The following is a 17,429-nucleotide window of genomic DNA, read 5'->3' as shown; positions in this document are numbered from 1 at the left end:
TTGACCCTAGATGGCTCATTACAATAAAGAAGAAGAAGAAGAAAAAGAAGAAACATCGAAATTACAAATTACTAAAAAAATTAAAGTTTTCGAAAAATCTTACTATCTGAAGGTCTGTTTGATTTTTCAGTGCAAGTGCAAATACATGGTAAATGGCTAATTATGACACTTTCACCCGTTTGGAAATTTTTGGGATTTACTGCCTTGAAAACCGGTTCAAAAGTGCTAGTTAAAATTTTTGGACCTCACGGTGATGTATATGACATATCTGTTCCGTCCATCCATTTTATCACAAAATTTTGAGATATGAGTCAAAATATTTATGTAAATCCAATACTCAAGTGACCCACACTAAAAGAAACAATAGCCCTTAGAAGTTTTTAACGGTAAGTGTATGATTTACTTTTTTCTGTGGTGTGGTCCACTAGAGCTTTGGATATGCCTCATTTTTTGGCTCATGCCATAAATTCATCTGGCATAATGGATGAACGGTGTGGATAAGCGAAATGCATCACAGTGGGACCCACAAATATTTTGCAATGTTCTCGATTTTCGTGTTAAAAAAGTAGGTAGTCAAATCAAGTATGGGTAAAATGTTGTAAATGCACGGAGAAATAATTATTACTTTGCAGGGTATTTACCAATGTCCTGTAAATCAAACAAGCCCTACACTGGACGTGCCCGGGTCAGTTACATCATGCTCACTAAGCACAGATGATGGACTACGTCCACTTCCGTTTGAGCTTCTTTTAGTCTAGTTGTGCCAAAAATAGGTCTGCACCCCGCTCTACATCATGAATGGTAGGATAATTACTAGAAGGATTTGTGATAGGTATTATGGCATTAGGCTTTTCAAGATTTAGCCAAGGCTTAGCTCAAGACCACTACTCATCTTATTTGTCCTTATTGCTACCGAACATAAGAGACACGGTAATGCTATTAAGGAAAGTCTTTTATAATGACATTTGTTTTTCTTCATAGTTTGGGAAGTTAGAAATATCCTTCTGCTAGGTGGGACACAAAAACATTGATCTAAGCAATGCATAAGTGTACATCACGGTCAAGATGGTCCACCTCAAAACTAAGGCCAACGTGTAGGTTGAAATTGGACCAGTGTCAAACTTTTCCAACCATTTATTGTTTCATAGACGGATGGCCCACCTAACAAAATGAACTAGCATAATTTTTTCACCAGTTGAGAGGGCCACCACAATCTCACTTGTAACAACCCTAAATTTTGGTGCATTAAAAAAACTAAAATAAATATTTAAATATTTTATTTTTAAATAAAAAATAAAAAATAAAAAAAGTTAATAATTGAGTTGGTAAAGACATTTGTAATCGAGAGAGAGGTTTAAGGATCAATTCCTAGAGTAGTAATAATATATTTTTTTTAATTTTTTATTATGTTGTTAATTTCTTCCCGATCTATACAATGAATAGTGTGGATCATCCACACGATTATTGTATATGTGTGTAGAGAAAATTTTAACAAAGTGATGCTTTATGATTTCAGATTGATCAGTAATATTTTTGGAATAAATTTAATGAATGGAATCTGATTGTATTAAGATAGATTTAAATGAGTCATACGATCCCTAAGGCCAAAATATACAAGGACCTTAACTTCTAGATCAATCTGACTATTGGATGGGTCACACTAATCAGATCTGAAAATGTTTAATAAGGAAAGCTTAGATTTCTGCACAACTAGTTGGTATCACTTAGCGTAGAAAGTCAAGATGGGTTATCGGTGTATATGTGGTTAGATCCACACCATTCATCCAATTTGTAGAGCAAAACATGCTAGGAGCTCAAGAATCTGAATGATCCAGTTATCCAATGGGCCACCTTGATCAATTATTTGACATTTAATTTGAGGATCTTAAAAAGAAAATTTAAATTTTAATAATTAAATTTAATAAACATATAATTTTAATTATTTGATTATTTAGGGTTTAACCATCTAGGATGTATATCAAAGGTGAGCCCCACCAAGTAATATAATCAGATGAATAATACTGTTGTTAATATAATTGATAGGAACTCTGAATTCAAACCAACCTAATCACCTGATGGATTTTATACTACTAGACTCAGGTGAGTAACCCAACGTGTCTCGTGATTCATTGCAATTAAAATAATTTCTTTGTGATGGTTTGATTGATTGATGTACTAATTTGAGTGTTTTGTTTCAATATTATATGATGCAATAAATTATATGCTAATATGTGCCAGATTACATAAATTATAATAATTGTATATTAAATTTACTTATCATGACAAATATCTATGGTAATTATGAAAATGATACATTCATATATCATCCATCATTCATTGCATTCGTATAATGCATGGTTAATCCTAAGGGCCCTCTCTGGAAGAAATGTCGATCCTAATAGTGTTACCAGATGCAGGCTATGCCCAAGCTTACCGAAAGGTATAAACCTACTCAACGGGTGGATGCGGGTTGACGACCTTCAACCAGAGCAAATGGACGATCATCCCATCTAATGCATTCATACATCATTGCATCCATATCATTGTACATACTTTGTTTCTATTATATTTTAATTTCAATAAGTATGAACCATTATAGGTTATTTCACTGAGCCTGATTAGCTTACCTTTTTATTGATGAAAAAACCGTACAGATAAACAATTAGTTGATGAGTTAGCGCAGGAACAAGAAGTTGTGACTAAAGTAATGTACGACACACGTGAGACGTGACCATATCTGTCAGGAGAAGAATTGACTGCATTTGACCCATTCCTAATTAATTAATTAGAATTTACTTTGTTATGATGATCTGATTCATACATAATGAATGATGGTATTATTTGTAGGATTTTTAAAGATTTGATTGGTTTTATTTAATTAAATTGTTATATGTCTGTAGCAAGTATTCATTGGTAAGCAGTATTGACTGGTGAATGATGTCTAATTTATACTAATTAAATATATATGTATGATGAGAATGGACGGATGTCAATGCTTAAATCATTTGTGTGAATGATTGTGAATTAACCTAATTGGAATGTAAAAAAATAAATATTACTTTTGCCTCTTAATAATCGTATAATGGAATGAGTTAATACACTTTGTATACGAGTTACGAATCGAAACTTAGGTCTAAGGGTGCACACTCTATACTTGAATTTTGGGGCATGACATCACTAGCTTACATTGCTAGTGGTTTAAAAAACATGGGCCAAGTAGCCAACTAATCATTCTCCAAATGATGGAGTCATCTGATCCTATACTTTCGCACTCAACAGTTGTTTTCATGAATTATAATGATGTAAAGTATGTTACATACACTTTCATGGCAAAGATGGACAGAGAAGGCCTAATTGGAGGCGGTAATGATTTGGACTATCGAGACTTTAAAACAGTTGTATGTCACAAACCAGTATAAGTTTTTTGACATATCATATATGATTTTAGAATAGGAGAAGCTACTTTAGCCAACCAATCCCACTATTCCGGGCTGTCCATGCTGGATTTGCGAGATTCCATTAGATCGATTGTCAAAAGTCCCTTTTATTTTCATTTTTACTATAAATAATAAGTTTTAGTTGTCATATAACTTTTGATCCTTTAAGTTGTAGTAGTCGTGCCCAACATGAAAAAGGGCTTAGAAAAGTTAGGAGGACAACTTGGTTAGGATAAATTGGACAATTATTATTTTTGGCCGAAAACCATGAAGCCTGGTAGGAATGGAGACTCTCTATAAATAATAAACTTACTATTTATCATAAGTCATGTTTTTTGGGTGTTTGAGTCTAAAACTCTGTCTTAGGCTTGAGCTAATAATTTAAAGGATTATAATATCATTTTTTATGATCAATCAATTTATTAGAAATTATTTCTATTTTTATTCCTTGTGGATTCGAGGAAGCTTTGTGAGGAGTCTAAAGAGCTCTGTGGATTCGTAGTTATTCCAGAGGAAGACAGTGATTGACCTCGTCACTTCCCTCCCTACATCACATATTCAATGACATTATCCTATTATTATCATAAAATAATATGATTTAAACGACCTAAATCATAAAGCCTGTTGTGGATGGAGCATCGAATACAATCTAACTGAATGAAACAATCCTAGGCATCGACTCCGTGGCTATTTAATGGGTTGAGGGTGAAACAAAATGGTCAGTGGTCCAAATAGTACAAGTAAAATCAGGTTTGTTAAGATCTTTTGATCTATTCGATTTTTTGGCTCTGCTATATCCTCAATGCTCCGCTGATTTGAAGGGTTGAAGTGTTAGACATGTCTGCAAGGCATATGGTTGATAAAGGTGGAACATAGAAAGTGGTGATGAACCATCTATGTGGCCTAGCCCTTAAGATAAGGGAAGTAGATTGCCTTGTGTACCACATACCGCCGGCTTAGCTGGTGCATATACGATTTCCTGCGAAGATGAGCGCTGACTAGAGCTGGGCACAAACCAGGTTAGGTCAGTTCGAAGTGGAGTTTGAACCAACGATGAGCCATTCGAAGTGGAGTTTGAGCCAACGATGAGCCACCCTAATGCGACACGTTTAATAAATGAGTCGAACATAAACTCTTGCAGTGCCGACCTTACCCAGCTCAAAGCTAGAATATATATATATATATATATATATATATATATATATATATATATATATATAAATCATAAACTCTTCCCACTGCAACCAATCCCCACATCTCTCTCTCTCTCTCTCTCTCTCTCTCTCTCTCTCTCTCTCTCTCTCTCTCTCTCTCTCTCTCAATCCCTGCCTGAGCTCTTTATCTTAAATATAGGAGCCGACTTCGTCCTAGTTCATTTGTCATGTCGTTTTGTCGATGCCGTCGATTATCCACCACTCAAAACCTTATCCAACAGCCCTTCTCCGGCCACCCCTAATTCAGGGTAAAAAAACCCCAAAGGTAACAACAATAATTATTTTGAAGTTACACTCCTCCTTTGGATGATGTTAAACATCACGTAGTAAAATACATTTTATATTTTGTGTTATTTCTAAATATTTAAATTCTTTTCTATTTCAACAAAGAACAAAAAATAGAACCACCACTTGTTTAAACTCGGCCTGGCTCGGTTCCCAGTTTTCTCCTAGACCGAACCCATGGGTTGGCTCGAAACTCAAACCGAGCCAATCCACAAACTGGAGTGGCACAAAAATGAGCCAAACCAAATTAGGGCTAATTCAACCCGCCCGGATCATTGCCCACCACTAGCACCAACGCTCCTCAAGCTCTGGGTTGTACCAACAGTTCAAAGGAGATCAAAGTTACATGGGCCCCACAATTATGTATTTATTATATCCACATTGTTTATCCATTTGGCGAGATCATTTTAGAACATGAGCTTAAAAATGAATCATATCCAAAGCTCAAGTGGACCACACCACAAATAGTAGTGGGGACAATGATTCTCACCGTTAAAACATTCATAGGTTTTACCATAACGTTTAACGTTTAGTTCCCATTCAATCTGTTAATAAGATCACACGGTCCTGGATGAAGAGGAAAAACAAATATCATATTGATCCAAAACTTCTGTGACCCCAAAAGGGTTTCAATGGAAACATTCAATCCCCCGCTGCTTTTTGTAGTGTGGTCCACTTAATCTTTAAATCTGTCTTATTTTTCAGCTCAAGCCTTACAACAAGCTGGCCAAATAGACGGACAGCTCGGATATAACACATACCTCATGGTGAGACCCGCGCAACTTTGTGGAGTCAACACACCAGCCTGGTCGGTGGTGTGTGGTACACCAGCCAATTTACTTCCATAACATAGGGATCGATGTAACGTGCTTACATTTCGTTCCCAAAAGGAATAGTAAGGTATTCCCCTTCAGCAAGCATATAGGTCACTGACATCGGACTCCCGGGGAACCTTGTGTAGTCATGTCGATGTAACGTGCTTACATTTCGTTCCCAAAAGGAATAGTAAGGTATTCCCCTTCAGCAAGCATATAGGTCACTGACATCGGACTCCCGGGGAACCTTGTGTAGTCATGTGCTTAACTGATCCAAACCATTGATCTGACAGGCCCACTGTGAATGTGGTATTCACTAAAAATTTCTCAAAATCAAGATCTTGCCCTGCAGTGTTTGCAATTTTTTTAAACACCCAAGGGGATTGCGGTTACAAAGCACAGCTCATCGTATTCTAAAAGCTATTTGTCAGCGACCTGTTAGTAGTCTCTATTATTCTGAGAAGAGATAAATAACACTTTAAAGATAGCGATCGCATGTGCTTCCTTAAGATGTTCGACTTCTTTTGTTATTTTACAGAAATTACAAATCTATAATTTAAGAATATCAGGTTTTTTAACATCGTCTTTGTGGTCCAATGTGTTTTAAACATGACCACAAACTTAGATGGGCTATACCCAATGGGAACAATGAAAAATTGCACCTAAAACTTCTATGTTCGTGTAGCTCGTCAATATTTTGAATCAGGTTGTCTTTTATATTTTCTTTTTATTGTGGTGATTGACACTTGATTTAGTGATTTGATGACAGATAACCACAATTAATGGTAGCTACACATATTGTTTCCTCTGGTGTGGCCCACTTGAGTTGGGGATCTGACAACCTTTTTGGCCACAAGGATTACTCCAAGTACAGAAAAGATAAAGGGAATCGATGTTACACATACCATATGGTGGGCCCACAGATTTAATGTCGTGCACCTACCTAAAAGTCTGTTATGGGAAAGACAAATCAGATGAGGTAGAAGAACCGAGATTGAAGGGGAAAGTTGCTAAATATGGGAGAAATAGAAAGAATTTATTTTTTTTTAAAAATGAAAATCTATAATTTATTCTTTGTTATCATTTTTTTCCTTCGTCTTAACTGGTTTTAGTAACTGCTAAAGCTAATTAATCTCATATTACTTCTTCAATCCGACGGCAAGCAATAGGTGACTAATGTTCGATCGAGTCTAAGTCGTGGCTGAGGTGAGTCACCATCGTGATTAATAGACGAAAAATGTAATTATGATGAAAGGTCCAGAAAGCTCCATCCCTGAGAATGGTGATTGAGCGTGTTGATCTGGTGGGCCTCCATGCGGATGAGTCAAGGGTCGAAATTCATTTTAATTGGGCAACTCTTACCATCTAATTATTATGTGTTTTTTGGCTGTTGAATGAGGAATATCATTGTTGAACTTGTAGACAGATGATTGATATCTTGGTTTCTGAGCTAATGGGCCCCACATGGTGGTCTAAAAAACCATTGGTCCTGATCACCACAGACAAATGCCACGCGTACAATAGAGGAGATGTTTTCGTTCACCATCCATGGAGTTCCATGAACCGTCTTCATCATAATATTATCTCTCCATGGAGAAAGAAGGTGTATGTGTGAACTACCACAAACTAACAATCAAAACCAAGCACAGAATCTGGCTGAACGTTTGAAATACATACCCGGATGGATGATTGGAACTGGCAGGCCGCTGCAGTTGCCAATGCGCGGTTGATCAGGACACAAACAGATGTGTTGTAGAGTGGTTGCGTTGAATCCGCACCGCCCACGCGTTTCCATACAATCTCCACACCACCCACTTGCTGTTGTCCACTTCACTTCAAAACCTTCTTTCAGGACTTCCCCGAATATGTGTGGATTGACCTCGAGTCGAGGCCTAGCCGTTTCGATAAGAGAAATATTGCTGGTATGGCAGTTACGAAGGAGGTCGTTGGGAGGAGGGAAGGGTTGGAATGTAAAGAAAGCATAATTGTTGTTTTTTGTAAGGCAAGGAAGAGAGTACAAGGGAAAATCAGAAGTGGGAATTGAAGATGGGCAGTTGTAGTACAAGATGAGGTTGAGATCTCCAGAACTGTAACCAAAGAGAGTTGAATTGATGGTTGTGTTAGTTGATGGCTGAGGACATTCTTCGTCCATGAAATCCTTATCAACGATCCTTAACATCTGGTCATCGTAATTGATATCTTTAACAAGGTATTGCTTCCACATCATCTCCATCTCGGTGGTGTTATCATGACAGCTGAGGTTGTACCCTGGATAGCCACAATACTCTGACTGGACATCGACCCAAAAAGGGTAATGGATTGGGATGTTTCCACATGTGAATGGAGCACATCGAGAGAAACGTTCGTCATCGTCGGATAAAAAAGAAGGGATAAGGAAGATGAGGAGGATGAAGGAGGATGAGAAGAGAATGGAAGATGATCTTGGGAGAATTCTGATAGAACCCATGAAGGTTTCTTTGAGTTCTCTACAATATCTCTTTCTTGGGTGTATAGGGAGATGCGATGGTTTGGGGGTTTTGATTTATTGATAGGAACTCAATTGAAGGGAGGAAGAAGATGGGAAGGTTCAATGAGAAAGTGAAGGAGACGAAGGTTCGGTGAAAACCGACTTTTCTTTCCCATTTGTTGTATAAAAAAGACTTTTCTCGAGTTCGCATGCATCCCACCGAGAACGGTGTTGCACCGTTCCTTACAAGTGGACCCACGGCACTGAAAGGATGACCCGATCTTGGCGATCCATTCACTTCTTTCTTTTCCTAGAGCTATAAGTTTGTTTTACATCACACCTGTGCGTAGGCCACTGATCAAAGGTTAGGAGTCTTCAAATTAAGAGATTTCTAAGAATACCACCATCTATGCTAGGCCCTATCTGATGAACGGTCTAGATCACCATGCTGTGGTGCTTTTCAGTAAATAACAGAGCAGCAGGATACCATTCACCTACATGCACATGAACTATACCTAGACTAGGTGGGACATGCGCCGTGACTTTTTATACCACGTTTGGCACGAAATCGGTTTGTGTACTGAGTTACTCAGTAGGCTCTTATCGTACTGAGTAAACTCTGTTGGGCCCACTGTGAATGCATGTGGTTTATCCACGCCGTCCATCCGTTTTTAGAGATCATTTTAGGCGTTGAGATCAAAATTGAAGTATATCCACACCTCAACTGGACCATACCACATGAAACAGTGGAAGTATTGGTTTCCACCGTTGAAACCTTTCTGAGGCACGCAGTAATGTTTATTTTTCATCCAACCTGTTAATAAGATCAAATAGAAATGGATGAAGGGAAAAAAACAAATATCAGCTTGATCTAAAACTTCTGTGGCCCCTAAGAACTTTTCAATGGTAGAAGTTCAATTCACACTGTTTACGTTGGTGTGGTCCACTCGATCTTTTTATAGGCTTTATTTTTGGGCTAAAGCCCTAAAATTATCTGGTAAAATGGATGAACGGGTTGAATAAAATGCATGAATTAAGGTGGGCCCCACAGAGTTTACTCAGTACGCTAAGGGTACTGAGTTACTCAGTACGCAATCCGCTTCCGTTTGGCACGAGCTAGAGATATTTAAACCAGGTTGAGAAATGGGAAGGACCCCTCCAGACCATATCTAGCCAACGTACATGGGCGTGCAATATCGCTACTGTTCATCAGGTGGGCTCCGTCTGCTATGGCCTCGAAATAGTGTGATCCTATCATAACCATATCTAGCCAACGTGCACGGGCGTGCAATATTCGGCCTTTTGAATCCGGTCGCGTCAAAAATGAATCGGTGGCTCAATTCAAACCAAAAAACTTATGACCGAAGCGTGAAATAGTCAAATATACAATATATATCATTGGGATCGGATGAGATTAGTCGCCTATTCAACCACTCGCTTAGTGTGTAAAATATGATAAGGCTATATTCAGATGATAGGGTTTATCATCTGATCATAGGTTACATACGAAAGGATTTTCAACACGGATAAAATAAAAAATAAAAATGGGAAATGATTTTTACAGTCGGTTGCAAAGAATTACCTTTTTGAATGAAAAACTAAATCTAACGAATGAGCCAATACCCAAATTACAGCTAAGACTACTAACCACTCCATTAACACTACGGCTTACATCATAGAATGTAAAACAATGGGCAAAAAATAAATGATTACATTAGGAAATGCAATTTACTAGGTAGAAAAGAAAAGCGATTACACTAAGGAATGCAATTGACTAATAATTGAAAGGATAATGTTTGTGTTTGATTGAATTAGTATGAGACCTCTTTTCTATGCTAAATTCCTTTATTATTTATAGCTTTACCCTAGCCTTTTAGATACTTTCTACATTCTTATAGTTGTTACAACTGTTCAATGCTATAGGACCTTCTTTGCTCTTTTTTTTACCATCTGTCCTTCTGTCCTTTGTATCATTTACAATGGGGTCTTCACTTCCATTGACATTTCCAATAGAACAGCCATCTCGCATTTATTGGTTTTGAGCTGTTCATGCCAATTCCTATTGCCTTTTTACTTATCATCTTCGTAAAAACAATCATTCAAAATGATTAGATTCAATTTTTTAATTTTTTAATTCCTTACAATTTTTATTTTTTTTCCCATTTCTATTGGTATCAAGATGCTTCTGTGCCAGGATATCTTATCCCTCTCTAGGAAATCTCTCTCGAAAAAAAATAGATGTCTCCATTAAAGATTTTCGATTTAATCACATTAAGTGGTAATTCAACATAGATTCTACATCTAGAAACTAATCTAATTTTGGAGCAACTTTATCCCAAGCAAGGTTTACTTTGCTAAGGGTCTACTTGTTTTTACAAAGAGATGGTAAATACACGGTAAATGGTAATTCTCCCCATTTCACGTGTTTGAAAATTCATAAGAATTCGTGTCTTTGAAATTGGTTCAAAAGAGGTAACTTTAATTTTTGAACCGCATGATAATGCATATGATATATCCAATCCATCCATCTGTTTTACTACAATATTTTGAAGCATGAGACAAAAAATAAAGTAGATCCAATATTCAAGTGGTCCACGCCAAAAGAAACAGTAGCCCCACAAAGTTTTTAACTGTTAGTATTCAATTTCCTTTTTAGTATGACATGGTCCACTTGAGTTTTGGATATGGGAAATAATTATTATTTTTTTACACAGTATTTAGCATTTCACACGGAAATCAAACATACCCTAAAAGCGAGAGAAAGCCCATCCCTCCTTTTGCCTTTTCGTGCCCCCATGTCACCACACGAAAGGGGGCATGAGAACGTTTAAATAAAAATAATAAAAAACAAAGGAATCCTATCAACTTGCTCCAACTGGTCAGGCCATGCCCTTCGTCACTATGCTGGAGAGAGCTAGGATGCAAATCGGCCCTGGTTTTTCGAGTGGACTCCTTGTTGGCTAACTCAGATTGGTCACAATCGACCCAACCAATCTACCCAATCAACTTCAAGAGGAGAAGAAGAAGGTTACAATGTTTCCAAAGATCTGATTGACGGACACCCAAAAATCTTCTAGATGGTGTCTATTTTTTTCCATATCATGGACGGTGGATTTGCAATAGTTCTTTTGATTGGAAGATTCTAACCTATTGCTCAAGAGCCTACAATATATACAAATGTTCGGATGGGAAATTTTTAAAAATAATAATTTTATATTACAATTATTATTATCAATTTTATAATAAATAAATAAATAAAATTGTTGCCCACACGATCAACCAAACCCAATGGTGGACTCCTTTGCTAGAGATGGAGAGAGGGCCGGAGAAAAACAACCAGAATCATCACGTTTGCCTCTTGTACTGGTAATTACAATATAACATTTTAGATGGCATCGCCTTTCCCATCCATGTGGATAGTCGGAATATGTTTGGATGCCACCCATTTTCAATTTTTGAGTGACATAAAAATGCTGGGAAAGCTCGTCCCTCCCTTTTTTGCCTCACCATGGTGTTAGTTGACAGCCTCGTGTGCATGTTTAGAAAATGAGATGTTTTCATACGTCTAACCCATCCAATGGACCCTCTGTTGCAGGGACAAAAAAAAATGCAAAGGAACATTTCAGGTTCATTGGATACTTGGGTGGGCCATAATCAAAGGATTCACGAGCAAATTGGCATGTTTGCAACATGCCCCAAATCCATCATGCTGCACCAATGTAATATATGGGTTTTTTAAGATCTGTACTCATGGCTCAGTCAACAGAGTGCATTTCAACACTAGGTTTGATCATCCCTATTGTCGCTGTTTCTTGCGGGAACCAATCAGAGCAAGTTATGTGTGATCTGGATTAATCCACCCGGTGTATTTGAATTAAAATATCCAAAAATGTACGAAGGGAATTTTATAATAATACAATGGAAATGCATCAAACAAAGCCACGTCATTATTTAAGTGGACGATGGAAGAATGATCGTGTAGAAACAATTACAAGACAGATGGCAAGAGTACAAGCGGAGTAGGCCACAAAGTGTCCAGTGGTTATAGCAACCATCAAAATGTGGAAAGGATCTACATGGCCAAACTAAAATTTTAAATAACAAAGAAAGTCATTAGAGCAAATCATTTCATACAAACCCAATCAAAATTAAATATTATCTTTCAATTACCAACTAATTGCATTCCTTAGTGTAATTGCTCTACTTTTTTTGCCAAAAAAATTACATTTCTTATTATAATCTTTTACCTTTTTGCTTGTTGTTTACCTTCTATAGTATAATTTGTAGTGTTAATCAAGTAGTTGGTAATTATAGCTGTAATTTGCATTTATGCTCATACGTTAGATTTAGTTCTTCATCAAAAAAGGTGTTTGGCAACTATTAATTGCAATTGATTGTAAGAATTACTTCTCATTTCTATTTTATCTACGTCTAAAAAGTACTTCTGTACCAAAGGCAAAGGTGTAACCCGTTACGAAAGGACAAATCTTAAATCATATTTATACATTAAGCGAGTGGCTAAATAAGCGGCTTATCTCATTAGATATCAATCATATATTGATTATTTGTCTATTTTGATGATTGGATCATAGTTGTTCAGTCTGAATTAAGGTGCAAATTCAATTCTAAAAAGCCTGCGTTTCAAAAGACCAAAACCAAAACCAATGAAGTCATGGGCTGGAGTGCTCACGTGGTATCGGACCATAGCTAGCCAAATGAATAGACAGTCCTAAAACCCAAGGAGGGGTCCGACTGGATGGTGTGTTGACGTCATGAATTTGACGGTTTGATGTATTCAAACCGTCTGTCAAACCGTCTGTCAATTAGGCAAGATCGTCTTGGAGCTTGAGCCCAAAAGCGTGACAGTTCTAAATTACAAGCAGACCACAAAGCAGTGGGTATTGAATCTCTGCCATTGAAAACTTCTTGGGTTCAAAGAAGTCATGGATTAATTTGGTATTTGTTTTTCCTTTCCTCCCGTTCTGTGTGACATTTTGAATATAAACACCGTGGTGGGACCTTTGAAGGTTTCAAAAGTGGAAATGCCACATTTTTGGGCTGATGCCCCAGAATGATCTCAAAAAATGGACTGACGGTGTAGATATAAGACATACATCATGATGGGACCCACAGAACTTGGTGACCTCAACACACGTTGGCACACCATGCAATCCGCTACCGGTGCAGGCAGCATATACCAACCTTCTACAGTGCGCCCCACAAGAGGGACGCGGATTAGTGGATCCAGCCAGGTGGGTGCAACTTTGATCTACCTGAGGCCCACCTCAATGTATGCATTATATATCCAGGCAGTCCATATGTTTTTCCAACTTATTTTAGGGCATTGTCCAAAAAATAAAGCAAATACAAATCTCAAGTGGACCACATAGTACAAATTAAATTCCCACAATTAAAAGCTCCCTAGGGCCACAAAAGTTTTGGATCAAGCTGCTATTTGTGTTTCCCTTCATCCAATTCAGTGTGACCTTATCAACAGGTTGGACGGCAAATAAACAATAAAGTGGACCCTTGGAAGCTTTAATGGTGGACCTTGAATAACCACTGTTTTCAGTTTCCGGCAGTATGGTCTACCTGAGATTTGTATCTGCTTCATAATCAAGCTCTGCAATAAAATGGCCAAAGGATGGATGGAGTGGACATACAAAGCATACATCAAGGTGGGCCCCACAGTCAAGGTGGCACCAACCTGGCTGGATCCGGGGTCGCGGCTCCCCGAAAGAGCATCTAATCCAATGGAGCACGACAAATGAACTTTTGAAATTTCACCACTGGCATCCTGCAGAGGTCGGTTCTTCGAGAAGTGTCTTAGTAGAATGAGCTCATTCTACATCTTATTCACTTAGCTGTAAAAATCCACTCACCTGTTGTAAGAGTTGTACACCATACTAATTCATTTTTTCATTCACCTGCTTCTACGCTATTGCCTGTGTGGGACCTACTGTAAGCGTGTGTATGCATCAAGTATTCCCCACAGTAAATAATCGGATTTCCTATAAATAGGCCTATCCAATTATTAGGTGGACCACACCATCGAAACTAATGAACAACCACCCAAAACCTTCAAATTCATTTAACTTTCATGGTGGGGCAACCCTGCTTCACAGGTTGGCCACACACGAACTGGGGCCCGGCTTTTCAAAAAACCAATCGAATGGTTTTTGGTGAGCAGATTTTTAGTGACTATTTGGACGATTATCCCAAACAAGGTTTGTAAAAATGAATCCAAACACACAACATCAACCTATTGCGATCAAAAATAATATTTAGCGATTATCCAAATGCAAAACACAAACTGAAGTTTGACTTAAAAACAATGCTTTATGTGCCATATATCACCCTAGCATTTTTCCTTCTTCCCTCATGGAAAAAATTATAGGCTTGGATATGATTATTACATCCTAACAATTGATGAGTTAAGGAAACAACCAATATCCCCCACAATATTGATTTGCATGTACATTTTCGAATTTTGGGTATAGAGCTGGTACCCTTGGTAAAATCTCAATAGCCAAAATGAAAAATTTGTGTATGCAAATCCATTAGGATGGATGTAGATATCATCTATAATTAATCTAATTCCGTTGGCTAGCAATAACCAGATTTAATAAGGGGTGGCAATAGGCCGTGCAGCTTGGCCTTGTAGAGCTAAAGCTTGGGCACCTAAACTTGGCTTGAGGGCTAAACCTAGTCCAATGGTGAATATTGTGGCCTGACTGATGGCCCAATCCAATTATCAACTGGCCATAATTATAAAAAAATAAATAAATATGGTGGGTGGTTGAAAGATACCCTAAGAGGGTTAGGTAAGATAGACCTAGCCAAGGGCTAGCCAATACCTTTCCATACACAGAAGACGATAGATAACTGGTTGCAAAGTTATATATTTAAATAATAAAAATAAGATTATTATTATTATTATAACATTTATTGAAGCCATTTTAATTTAATTAAGGCCATGTTGGCCTAAATTTGTACCGATTTGGCTCTCTATTTACTCTTCTTTTACACATCATATTTCATACATAATGACCGTCCATATCATATATGATCAAACTTAAATGAACGGTCCAAATTGATCAAGCGTACTAAGTGTCCATCTGCATCTACGGGCACAAGAAGTAATAGTGCTCTAAGAGTACTAGATTTTTTTATTTTTTTATTTTCACGAAATAAACTACATTAATCTAAGACTATTTTCCATTTACAATGGTGGGGTTAAGAGATTCTCTAGTAACATATATGTATGCCATTTTCAGGGATCGAGACCGTCGATAAACGGTTCATGCCCTAAAAGTCGTACAACACCGCTTCGCCATTTGGCACGGCGTTGTGCGGGACTACCTAATGACAAAAGATGCAAAATGACAATGTTGTTCATTCGGTTCAGTAACCTAAAAAGAGAATCCTTTCCACGCGTCAGATAGGGACAGCCATTTTTTTTTCTTTTTCTTTTTCTTTTTTTTTGTTTTTTAATCAAAAGGAGATAAGTGACAATCTGAAAAGTATGCAGAACATCTGAATTCTGTTTGAGGTGAGCTGGAACGAGATCCACCGCAGCACCTGTTGAGAATCCAACGTCCCAGCTCTGTGGGCCCACTATCGTGTTTTTCTCACATTCATTCCATCCTTAAATTCGGACACCTCGTGTTAGAACCTGGTCCTCAAAGACGAGGATCGTCCTTAGACTACGGTCCTTACACGATGTGCCACCAGAGATGGACGGAGTGGATGTCACGCACGCGTGACGGTAGGCCTTAGAGAGCTTTCTGCTCCACCTTGCAGTCCACGGTTTTCAAACACCGACCAATTCCCTATGGAATTTTTAATAAAAGGATGTGACGCTACGTTGACTGTGAGGAAAAGCGTGGCCCACCATATCCAATCACCATTTTAAACATTCTAAGAGCAAGCACGCTGGACCCCACATCCCATCACCGTCCATCCGATCATGATTTGGCGACGCACCGCTTTCCGATTATCAATGGGACCGTGACATTATCCCATCATTTCCTTCATCTACCGAACATAGTTGAACTCGTTCGCGGCAATTATAGTGGGTCCCACAGAGGAATGGAGATTGACCCAAAAACCAACCTGCTCGAACCATCCTAACCATCCAATTGATGGCTGAAATGGTCCGATCAGCATGACTTCAGATCTAGCTCCATCTAAAATAAAGCCCACAAAATGAATGGTCTGGATTGACACACACGTACCTGTAATCCCCACCATCCCATCCCATCCAAATAACGTTGATGGAAATCCACCACACAAATCATTCTCCACCACACACATAAACGTAAAAAAGAGAAGGTTAGAATCGTACCGCGGTAACAAGATCTGGGATGTGGGCCATCCTTGCAGAAGCATATGAACTCGCCGTTGCTTTTGTTATTCCCGCAATACCCCTCAGATTCCTCGCACGCCGCACAGTTAAGAACCGAGCTCCAACCCAATTCAAACCCCTTTTCCAAAACCCCACCAAACGCGCCTGTGGACATAACGTTTGCCTCAGATTCCAGAACCGGTGCAACCACACAGTCCTCACAATACCGGAACCAATCAAACTCCGGAATGCTTCCGGCTCTAAACATAAACGAGTGATTTTGATCGTTGCTCAAGCAAGGAAGATCCCCATCCAATGAATGGTAGTCAGTGCAGTTGAAATAAAAGGTCAGATTCTCGTCGAGTGCACTGTAATTTAAGTGCGGGATCACCGGTTCTAGGGAAACGTTGTGGCGGGCTCTCGGGCATGTTTTGCCGATCACGTCGATGTCGACGAGGGTGAGGGTATTTCTGGAATAATTGATATTTGTAACGTAGTAACTGTCGTTGGGGAGATGGAAGATGAGTTTTTGTTGGTTGTTGCAGGTGAAGTTGAAACTTGGGTAGCCACAGAAATCTGGGTTTTGGCTGGAAAGCCAGAAAGGGTATTTGATGGTGAGGTTTCCACATGTGGGAGAGGGGCAGTTGGGGATGCTTGAATTTACAGGATTGCCATTGGTTTTGGTTAGGAAGAGAAAGAGGAGAAAAGAGAAGAGGAGGTGGTATGGGTGAGACATGAGAGAGAGAGAGAGAGAGAGGTGGAACTTGGCGGTGGGGAGACGGAAAGAGGAGCTATGTAAGGAATACACATGGGCTTTTTTTATCTAATACTTTTCCAGTCTACTCTTGGTTTGCATGGGATGAG

General features: G+C 38.5%; 2 protein-coding genes across 5 annotated transcripts in view; both read right to left on the bottom strand.

The window, feature by feature from the left end:
• Positions 1-8,366, bottom strand: part of LOC131237599 (LEAF RUST 10 DISEASE-RESISTANCE LOCUS RECEPTOR-LIKE PROTEIN KINASE-like 1.2) — a 27,447-nt gene extending 19,081 nt beyond the window's left edge. For both annotated transcript variants that reach the window (XM_058235458.1, XM_058235459.1), the window contains exon 1: positions 7,429-8,366. In XM_058235458.1, coding sequence (XP_058091441.1) covers positions 7,429-8,218 — 790 coding nt within the window. In that variant the 5' untranslated portion in view covers positions 8,219-8,366. The remainder of the gene's footprint in view (positions 1-7,428) is intronic.
• The window catches only part of LOC131237601 (LEAF RUST 10 DISEASE-RESISTANCE LOCUS RECEPTOR-LIKE PROTEIN KINASE-like 1.2), a 24,058-nt gene extending 6,629 nt beyond the window's left edge, over positions 1-17,429 (bottom strand). The window contains exons 1-2 of one of the 3 annotated variants that reach the window (XM_058235465.1): positions 16,566-17,425; positions 8,414-8,558 (exon numbers count right to left, since the gene is read on the bottom strand). In XM_058235465.1, the coding sequence (XP_058091448.1) occupies positions 8,548-8,558; positions 16,566-17,301 (747 nt within the window). In that variant the 5' untranslated portion in view covers positions 17,302-17,425 and the 3' untranslated portion in view covers positions 8,414-8,547. Of the gene's footprint in view, positions 1-8,413; positions 8,559-13,420; positions 16,456-16,565 lie in introns of those variants that run through there. The other 2 variants (XM_058235463.1, XM_058235464.1) reach the window with 2 other exon arrangements.

Source organism: Magnolia sinica, chromosome 2 (genome assembly GCF_029962835.1).
Source record: "Magnolia sinica isolate HGM2019 chromosome 2, MsV1, whole genome shotgun sequence".
Classification (NCBI taxonomy): Eukaryota; Viridiplantae; Streptophyta; class Magnoliopsida; order Magnoliales; family Magnoliaceae; genus Magnolia; species Magnolia sinica.
The sequence above is the reverse complement of the archived record's forward strand: the minus strand, read 5'-3'. Positions and strand labels throughout refer to the sequence as shown.